The 10,804-nt window shown below is 34.0% G+C and overlaps 1 protein-coding gene across 1 annotated transcript; it reads left to right on the top strand.

The window, feature by feature from the left end:
• The first annotated feature begins 2,851 nt into the window (after positions 1 to 2,851).
• On the top strand, positions 2,852 to 3,700 carry LOC147847672 (uncharacterized). Its single transcript, XM_087338950.1, has one exon. The coding sequence runs from the start codon at positions 2,852 to 2,854 to the stop codon at positions 3,698 to 3,700; it is 849 nt and encodes a 282-aa protein (XP_087195076.1).
• The last annotated feature ends 7,104 nt before the right edge of the window (positions 3,701 to 10,804 follow it).

Raw genomic sequence — 10,804 nt, 5'->3', positions numbered from 1 at the left:
GAAGATATTGTGTTAACCAAACATGTCACATTTTTAATAAAAGACTTGTTATTCTTTTGCGTTTTATTAATTCAAATTAAGCCTCTATATACTATAATATGTGCGACTTAAGGCCACCACAAAAGCATCAAAATATTGCTGTTTTTCCCGAACGAAACCCCCGTTCTAGGGAAGTAAAACGGCTCAAAAAATAAATAAATAAAAAAAATATTCGCTCTAGCATCAGAACCTTGAATGGCCGCAGGTGGGGACGCAGCAACTTATAAAAGTAAAATAATTTTATCAGGCGCGAACCTTACTTGATTCAACTTGGCCTCAGCAGGATTTCTTTCTGCTCGTGCAAGCTAACATTTTCCTTTCGTTTAAAGCTGTCCGGTTGCGATAATTAAACCGACTTACTTCGATTCCGAGTGATTTGTAAACTGAATGTGTTGATTCGTGGTGATTAAAGTGACTGTGATATTTTTTTTAAAAATTAGTTGGTAAGTAAAACTTGTAATTTGTAGGGTGAGCTGTTGGATTTTTGAACATCTGAAGTCGAATTCTTAGATTTTGACATAAAACTAAAACTACCCACGCATGAATATATAAAAAATGAATTTAGATTTTTACCTGTTTCGTTAACACAATTACTTCTTCAGACTAAGTCAAATGTTTAATAATTAAACTATTTTAATTTTGAATTCCAAAAAAATTGAACTAAAATTTTGAATTTTTTAAACGTTCATATCTCAGGTAAAATTCTTAAATTTTGGCTTGAAACTAAAACTTTCTGAGTATGAATATCAAAAAATATTTATATTTTCACCTGTTTCGTTAATATAGTTACTTCTTCAGACTAAGTTAGGCTTTGGATAATTTAAATGGTAGATTATTCAATTTTGCACAAAATTCTTAAATTTTGGTCTGAAACTAAAACTACCCACGCATGAATATATAAAAAATGAATTTAGACTTTTACCTGTTTCGTTAACACAATTACTTCTTCAGACTAAGTCAGACTTTCAATAATTAAACTATTTTAATTTTGAATTAAAAAAAAATTTAACTAAAATTTTGAATTTTTTAAACGTTCATATCTCAGGTAAAATTCTTAAATTTTGGCTTGAAACTAAAAGTAAACACGCATGAATATATAAAAAATGAATTTAGATTTTTACCTGTTTCGTTAACACAATTACTTCTTCAGACTAAGTCAGATTTTTAATAATATGGTAAACTATTCAATTTTAAATTCTAAAAAATTGAAACCGAAATTTTGAATTTTTTAAACGTCTATATCTCAGGTAAAATTTATAAATTTTGGCTTGAAACTAAAACTGTATGAATATCAAAAAATAATTATATTTTCACCTGTTTCGTTAATATAGTTACTTCTTCAGACTAAGTCAGGGTATTAATAATTTAAATGGTAAACTATTTAATTTTGAATTTCAAAAAAATTGAACTAAAATTTAGAATTTTTTAAACGTGTATCTCTCAGATAAAATTCTTAAATTTTGGCTTGAAACTAAAACTATTCACGCATGAATATCAAAAAATGAATTTAGATTTTTACCTGTTTCGTTAATACCATTACTTCTTCAGACTTAGTCGGACTATTAATAATTTTAATGGTAAACTATTCAATTTTAAATTCCAAAAAAATTGAAACCGAAATTTTGAATTTTTTAAACGTTGATATCTCAGGTAAAAATTTTAAATTTTGGCTTGAAACTAAAACTGTATGAATATTAAAACAAATTTATATTTTTACCTGTTTCGCTAATATAGTTACTTCTTCAGACTAAGTCAGACTTTTAATAATTTAAATAGTAAACTATTTAATTTTAAATTCCAAAAAAATTTTAACTAAAATTTTGAATTTTTTAAACGTTGATATCTCAGGTAAAATTCTTAAATGTTGTCATAAAACTAAAACTACCCTAGTATGAATATCAAAAAATATTAAATTTTCACCTGTTTCGTCAATATAGTTACTTCTTCAGACTAAGTCAGACTTTTAATTATTTAAATGGTAAAAAAGCCTAAAATATAAGCAAATTTGATCTACTAGAAACTAATATTTTAAAAATAGCAATTTTGGTAGGGGTTCTACACTCAACTTTTTAATTCGTATTATTATTGACTTTGAACCCCTGTATCTTCTATAAAATTTTAGATGTTTATTTGAAGTTTAAATATGTTTTACTTTAATCTACTTGCAACCAAAAAATATAAGAGAATTTTATCTACTAGACCTGGTAAATATTACAAAGCACAAAAAGGCTAGTTGGGTCTTGTAGATTTTTTTAACATTAATAATGTCCGTTTTTCAATATTAAATAGACAAAAAATTTATTAATATATGTGTCCCAAAACCTCTTTTATTTTTATTAGAAGATAATTAACGTTAATTTAAAAATTCTTTAAAAAACTTTATTTTTGAAAATATTAGAAAGCACAAAAAGGTCACTGCTTTTCACAAAAAAAAAGGATTATTTTTAAAGAAATTTTATATAGAATTATACAATTATCAAACTAGAATATATTTTTTTAATGTTAATGCAAATAAAATTAATCTAGTTAAAGGGTGGACCATCTATTGGTCCGATTTTGAACAGCCTGTCGATAATGTCGCTGTCAACTTTAGCACCAAAAGTTGTTGATTCTCGGTTAGTTTTAACCTTCCGCTGAACAATTATGGATCGGTTTTCTTTGGAACAACGCTTTGCAATACTGACAACTTATTTTGAATGTGGTTCTGTCATAAGTGAAACATTGCAAAAAATGCGTACAAAATTTGGAAGAAATGCAGCGCCTACCGCGCCTGCAATTCGAAAGTTGATGAATTGCAGTTCGTGAAACTGGGATGCTGGTCGATGGCAGACGTGTGCCGCATACACGTCCGGTGCGTACAGCAGAAGCAATCGCTGCTGTGACCGAAAGTGTTCGTCGAAACCCCGGAACATCGACTCGGCGCAGAAGTCAACAAGTCGGGATTCCACGAACCACTCTAAGGAGGATTTTGCACAAAGACCTTGGTATGTTTGCGTATAAAATCCAACTTGTTCAAGAACTGAAACCGAATGACCTTCCACAACGTTTACGCTTCGCTGAGTGGGCTTTAAATGAGTTAAACGATGACCCAAATTTCGCACGAAAAATCATCTTTTCTGACGAAACGCATTTTCACCTCGGCGGCTACGTCAACAAACAAAATTGCAGAATTTGGGGAACGGACAATCCACACGTTGTCGTCCAAAAGCCAATGCATCCAGCTCGAGTCACCGTGTGGGACGGATTTTGGAGTGGTGACGTGATAGGTCCTTTCTTTTTCCAAAATGCGGAAGGGCGCGCCGTGAATATTGATGGTGAACGTTATCGTGACATGATAACTGACTTCTTGTGGCAGGAATTGAAAGATATCGATCTCGATGAATTATGGTTTCAAAAAGATGGCGCAATTTGTCATACCGCCGCGCGTAGCATCAACCTTCTGCGCACAAGATTCAACAACCGTGTGATTAGCCGTTTCGGCGATGTTCACCGGCCTGCTCGCAGCTGCGATTTGACGCCGCTGGACTTTTTTCTGTGGGGTACATTGAAGAGTAAAGTTTATCCCGACAATCCCCAAACAATTGATCACTTGAAACAGAATGTTCGTACCGAAATTGCCCAAATTGACCAGGAAACAGTGAACAAAGTGCTTGAAAATTAGTGTTCCAGGATGGCCTACTGCCGAGCCAGCCGTGGCCAACATTTCAATGAAATAATTTTCCATAGTTAATCGGAAGAAATACTGTAGCAAATAAAGCGAAAGTCGTTGCAAAAAAATCAGCTTTTGCCTATTTAATGATCTACTCAAAATCGGACCAATAGATGGCCCACCCTTTATTTACACGCATATTTTATACACATAAATAATATTTCTAATTAAATCATTTTTTTTACTTGACCAATAAGGTACCGTTTTTATTTATTGTGTATGAATTAAATATGTTCCAGTACTAAAAAAAATAATTAAAACCAAGAATAAAATGCGTTATCATTGAAATTTAAAACGATTGACAATCTCTTAGAAAAACAAGGATAATTATATGTTTATATACCCCCAAACAGTACCTAGTTATTTTCGACTATATATATATAGGTAAATCCTTGAAATTTGGCAATGTACTGATCATCTTTTTCTTTCTTAATTTGCTTAACCTTTTAAATATCGACACTTCCAGGTACTCGATAACAATATTTCTTTATAGTACGTTTGATTAATTAGTATTATGATAAATACTTAAAGGTACTTTCCGGTGGGTTTTTTTCTGCCTTAAAACATGTATTTTTTGCAACTAAATGAGGTGGTGGAGCTAATCTTAAACGGAATTAAAATTTTAATTTGTAATAATAATTAAAAAAAATACTTATGATGATCCGTATCATAAGTTGGTAATAAGCAATTCTTCTATTTATTTACCTGTATGTTGTAAACTACATTTACGCACGCACCATCATAAGTATTAGATTTAGCAAGTTAAAAACTAATATATTTGTTTCGGTAATTTTCGCTATGATAATTGGTTGATACGTATTATTCATTAAGAGCAATGGTATTAGTAAAATATCAATTTAAAACTATAAATAAAAAATGTTGTTTGCCCAAAAAATATATTTTATTCAACGACATCTTACGACCGGTTTCAAATCATTTTTGTACTCATTAGGTTATCTAGTCGAAGGCTAAATAGATCTTAAAATTCACATAACCTAACTAAGTTTTCTTAACATCCAACCGCAAGATTAATTCGACACCGCCCTCTATCGTTATCGACAGAAACTCAAAAAGCAACAATTCCAAAATGGGATCGAAAGGTTTGATCAGATTTTGAAATTGTTACTAATTTTGTTGCTTGAAACTTACGATCGGTTTCGAACTGTTTTAGTTCTCATCAGGTGAGCCATTTGAAGGATAAATTCTTCTTGAAATTGACATAACTTAACTAAGTTTTCTTAACATCCAACCGCAAAATTAGTGGGACACCGCCATCTACTAATACCAACAGAAACTCGAAAAGTAACAATTCCGAAATAGGATTGAAAAGATCGATCAGATTTTAAAAGTTTTACTAATTTTGTTGCTTGAAACTTACGACCGGTTTCGAACTATTTTAATTCTCATCAGGTTATCTAGTCAAAGGATAAATAGATCTTAAAATTCACATAACTTAACTAAGTTTTCTTAACATCCAACCGCAAAATTAATTCGACACCGCCATCTATCTTTATTGACAGAAACTCGAAAAGCAACAATTCAAAAATGGAATTGAAAGGTTTGATCAGATTCTGAAATTTTTACTAATTTTGTTGCTTGAAACTTACGATCGGTTTCGAACTATTTTAATTCTCATCAGGTAGGTTAGTCGAAGGGTACATGGTTCCCAATATTCCCATTACTTTACCAAGTTTTCTTGGTATTAAAACGACAAAATTAGTTCGGAGTGCCATCTACCGTTAGTGACAGAAATTCTAAAAGCTGTAGTAACCGCTCTTAGCAAAGCAAAAATTCCAAAATGGGATCGAAAGGCTCGATAAGATTTTTCAATTTTTCTAATTTTGTTGCTTGAAACTTACGACCGGTTTCGAACTATTTTAATTCTCATCAGGTAGGTTAGTCGAAGGGTACATGTCTCCCGATATTCCCATTACTTTACAAAGTTTTCTTGGCATTAAAACGATAAAATTAGTTCGAAGCGCCATCTACCGTTAGCGACAGAAAATCTAAAAGCTGGCGCAATCGCCCTTAGCAAAGCAACAATTCGAAAATGGGATCGAAAGGTTGGATCAGATTCTGAAATTTTTACCAATTTTGTTGCTTGAAACTTACGACCGGTTTCGAAATATTTTAATTCTTATCAGGTAGGTTAGTCGAAGGGTACATGGCTCCCAATATTCCCATTACTTTACCAAATTTTCTTCGCATTAAAACGACAAAATTAGTTCGGCGCGCCATCTACCGTTAGTGACAGAAAATCTAAAAGCTGGCGCAATCGCCCTTAGCAAAGCAACAATTTAAAACTGGGATCGAAAGGTTTGATCAGATTTTAAAATTGTTACTCACTTTGTTGCTTGAAACTTACGACCGGTTTCGAACTATTTTAATTCTCATCAGGTAGGTTAGTCGAAGGGTACATGGTTCCCAATATTCCCATTACTTTACCAAGTTTTCTTGGCATTAAAACGACAAAATTAGTTCGGAGCGCCATCTACCGTTAGTGACAGAAAATCTAGAAGCTGGCGCAACCGCTCTTAGCAAAGCAACAATTTAAAAATGGGATCGAAAGGTTTGATCAGATTTTAAAATTGTTACTCACTTTGTTGCTTGAAACTTACGACCGGTTTCGAACTATTTTAATTCTCATCAGGTAGGTTAGTCGAAGGGTACATGGTTCCCAATATTCCCATTACTTTACCAAGTTTTCTTGGCATTAAAACGACAAAATTAGTTCGGAGCGCCATCTACCGTTAGTGACAGAAAATCTAAAAGCTGGCGCAATCGCCCTTAGCAAAGCAACAATTTAAAAATGGGATCGAAAGGTTTGATCAGATTTTAAAACTGTTACTCACTTTGTTGCTTGAAACTTACGACCGGTTTCGAACTATTTTAATTCTCATCAGGTAGGTTAGTCGAAGGGTACATGGCTCCCAATATATCCATTACTTTACCAAGTTTTCTTGGTATTAAAACGACAAAATTAGTTCGGAGCGCCATCTACCGTTAGTGACAGAAAATCTAAAAGCTGGCGCAATCGCCCTTAGCAAAGCAACAATTTAAAAATGGGATCGAAAGGTTTGATCAGATTTTAAAACTGTTACTCACTTTGTTGCTTGAAACTTACGACCGGTTTCGAACTATTTTAATTCTCATTAGGTAGGTTAGTCGAAGGGTACATGGCTCCCAATATATCCATTACTTTACCAAGTTTTCTTGGCATTAAAACGACAAAATTAGTTCGGCGCGCCATCTACCGTTAGTGACAGAAAATCTAAAAGCTGGCGCAATCGCCCTTAGCAAAGCAACAATTTAAAAATGGGATCGAAAGGTTTGATCAGATTTTAAAATTGTTACTCACTTTGTTGCTTGAAACTTACGACCGGTTTCGAACTATTTTAATTCTCATCAGGTAGGTTAGTCGAAGGGTACATGGTTCCCAATATTCCCATTACTTTACCAAGTTTTCTTGGCATTAAAACGACAAAATTAGTTCGGAGCGCCATCTACCGTTAGTGACAGAAAATCTAAAAGCTGGCGCAATCGCCCTTAGCAAAGCAACAATTTAAAAATGAGATCGAAAGGTTTGATCAGATTTTAAAACTGTTACTCACTTTGTTGCTTGAAACTTACGACCGGTTTCGAACTATTTTAATTCTCATTAGGTAGGTTAGTCGAAGGGTACATGGCTCCCAATATATCCATTACTTTACCAAGTTTTCTTGGCATTAAAACGACAAAATTAGTTCGGAGCGCCATCTACCGTTAGTGACAGAAAATCTAGAAGCTGGCGCAACCGCTCTTAGCAAAGCAACAATTTAAAAATGGGATCGAAAGGTTTGATCAGATTTTAAAATTGTTACTCACTTTGTTGCTTGAAACTTACGACCGGTTTCGAACTATTTTAATTCTCATCAGGTAGGTTAGTCGAAGGGTACATGGTTCCCAATATTCCCATTACTTTACCAAGTTTTCTTGGCATTAAAACGACAAAATTAGTTCGGAGCGCCATCTACCGTTAGTGACAGAAAATCTAAAAGCTGGCGCAATCGCCCTTAGCAAAGCAACAATTTAAAAATGGGATCGAAAGGTTTGATCAGATTTTAAAACTGTTACTCACTTTGTTGCTTGAAACTTACGACCGGTTTCGAACTATTTTAATTCTCATCAGGTAGGTTAGTCGAAGGGTACATGGTTCCCAATATTCCCATTACTTTACCAAGTTTTCTTGGCATTAAAACGACAAAATTAGTTCGGAGCGCCATCTACCGTTAGTGACAGAAAATCTAAAAGCTGGCGCAATCGCCCTTAGCAAAGCAACAATTTAAAACTGGGATCGAAAGGTTGATCAGATTTTAAAATTGTTACTCACTTTGTTGCTTGAAACTTACGACCGGTTTCGAACTATTTTAATTCTCATCAGGTAGGTTAGTCGAAGGGTACATGGTTCCCAATATTCCCATTACTTTACCAAGTTTTCTTGGCATTAAAACGACAAAATTAGTTCGGAGCGCCATCTACCGTTAGTGACAGAAAATCTAAAAGCTGGCGCAATCGCCCTTAGCAAAGCAACAATTTAAAACTGGGATCGAAAGGTTTGATCAGATTTTAAAATTGTTACTCACTTTGTTGCTTGAAACTTACGACCGGTTTCGAACTATTTTAATTCTCATCAGGTAGGTTAGTCGAAGGGTACATGGTTCCCAATATTCCCATTACTTTACCAAGTTTTCTTGGCATTAAAACGACAAAATTAGTTCGGAGCGCCATCTACCGTTAGTGACAGAAAATCTAGAAGCTGGCGCAACCGCTCTTAGCAAAGCAACAATTTAAAACTGGGATCGAAAGGTTTGATCAGATTTTAAAATTGTTACTCACTTTGTTGCTTGAAACTTACGACCGGTTTCGAACTATTTTAATTCTCATCAGGTAGGTTAGTCGAAGGGTACATGGTTCCCAATATTCCCATAACTTTACCAAGTTTTCTTGGCATTAAAACGACAAAATTAGTTCGGAGCGCCATCTACCGTTAGTGACAGAAAATCTAAAAGCTGGCGCAATCGCCCTTAGCAAAGCAACAATTTAAAACTGGGATCGAAAGGTTTGATCAGATTTTAAAATTGTTACTCACTTTGTTGCTTGAAACTTACGACCGGTTTCGAACTATTTTAATTCTCATCAGGTAGGTTAGTCGAAGGGTACATGGTTCCCAATATTCCCATTACTTTACCAAGTTTTCTTGGCATTAAAACGACAAAATTAGTTCGGAGCGCCATCTACCGTTAGTGACAGAAAATCTAAAAGCTGGCGCAATCGCCCTTAGCAAAGCAACAATTTAAAACTGGGATCGAAAGGTTTGATCAGATTTTAAAATTGTTACTCACTTTGTTGCTTGAAACTTACGACCGGTTTCGAACTATTTTAATTCTCATCAGGTAGGTTAGTCGAAGGGTACATGGTTCCCAATATTCCCATTACTTTACCAAGTTTTCTTGGCATTAAAACGACAAAATTAGTTCGGAGCGCCATCTACCGTTAGTGACAGAAAATCTAGAAGCTGGCGCAACCGCTCTTAGCAAAGCAACAATTTAAAAATGGGATCGAAAGGTTTGATCAGATTTTAAAATTGTTACTCACTTTGTTGCTTGAAACTTACGACCGGTTTCGAACTATTTTAATTCTCATCAGGTAGGTTAGTCGAAGGGTACATGGCTCCCAATATATCCATTACTTTACCAAGTTTTCTTGGTATTAAAACGACAAAATTAGTTCGGAGCGCCATCTACTGTTAGTGACAGAAAGTCTAAAAGCTGGCGCAATCGCCCTTAGCAAAGCAACAATTTAAAACTGGGATCGGAAGGTTTGATCAGATTTTAAAATTGTTACTAGTTTTGTTGTTTAAAACTTACAACCGGTTTCGAACTATTTTAATTCTCATCAGGTCATCTGGTCAAAGGAATACCTGTTAAAATTAACATAACTTAACTAAGTTTTTTGAACATTCAACCGCAAAATTAGTTCGACACCGCCATCTACTGTTATCAACAGAAACTCAAAAAGTAACAATTCCAAAATAGGATTAGTTCAATATGGGTCAGATAGCGTGTTTAGCAAGCTGAGCTTTCATACATATGAAGAAATATTAAAAAATAATCATATTATATGCTATGTAAAAATAAATACACCATTATTATCTGAAAAATAGTGCGGAGCGTGACAGTTTATGGGGGGTGAAATGGAAGATGTAAACAAGTAGAATAAAAAAAGACCGAGAAGAAAGGAAGGCCGAGAAGAAGCTAATGAGACAAAAGAAGCAACGGACCCTGGATATTTAAAAAATCAAACCTGTATTTGAGAGATTTCATCCCAACGACATCTTAGGACCGGTTTAGAACTATGTTAGTTCTTATCAGGCAAGCTAGTCGACGGATGAATATCTCTCAAAATTTCCCACATTTAACCAATATTTGTTGGCATCAAATTGTTAAAAATTGATCTGTCGCGCCATCTAACAATAACGCATTAAATCAAGGCGAGATATCTACCGTTAATGGTAGATGGCGCGCCTGACCTGAATTTTTACCACACACAAAATACTTATTAAGCAATTTTTTACAGATGAATTATCAGAAAATATATTATTATGTAATCACACTATTTTAAGCATTGTATAAATGCTAAAACCAAACATTTATTATACATTAAGTTTACGACTTACCAAGCGCCAGCAGTCAAGTTATCTTACGCAACTTAGTCCATAAAATGTATCTAGGATATATGTAGGATTAACAGATCCTTCGGTAATGTTAAATTTAATTTATTTAAAGATACAATAGTCTCTAACTAACTCTAAACTTGCTAAAACAGAATTGTTGCTTCGCTAAGATAGGTCACGCAAGCTTTACAATTTTTTGCCGCTGGATGGCGCCTTGGACTAATTTTGTTGTGTAGTGTCAACGAAACTTTGTTTAGTATTAAGATTTTCGAGATATATTTATCCGTTGGCTGGCTTGTCTGATGAGAACTGATATAGTTCGAAACCGGTCATTAAATTTCGAA

The sequence above is a fragment of the Azolla caroliniana genome, unplaced genomic scaffold (assembly GCF_043228905.1).
Source record: "Azolla caroliniana isolate FFs.n. ecotype wild unplaced genomic scaffold, voAzoCaro1.0.p SCAF_766, whole genome shotgun sequence".
In the NCBI taxonomy this organism is placed as follows: Eukaryota; Viridiplantae; Streptophyta; class Polypodiopsida; order Salviniales; family Salviniaceae; genus Azolla; species Azolla caroliniana.
The sequence above is the reverse complement of the archived record's forward strand: the minus strand, read 5'-3'. Positions and strand labels throughout refer to the sequence as shown.

Coding starts and splice junctions, on each gene's coding strand:
- LOC147847672 (XM_087338950.1), top strand. CDS start 2,852: ATGCTGGTCGATGGCAGACGTGTGCCGCATACACGTCCGGTGCGTACA.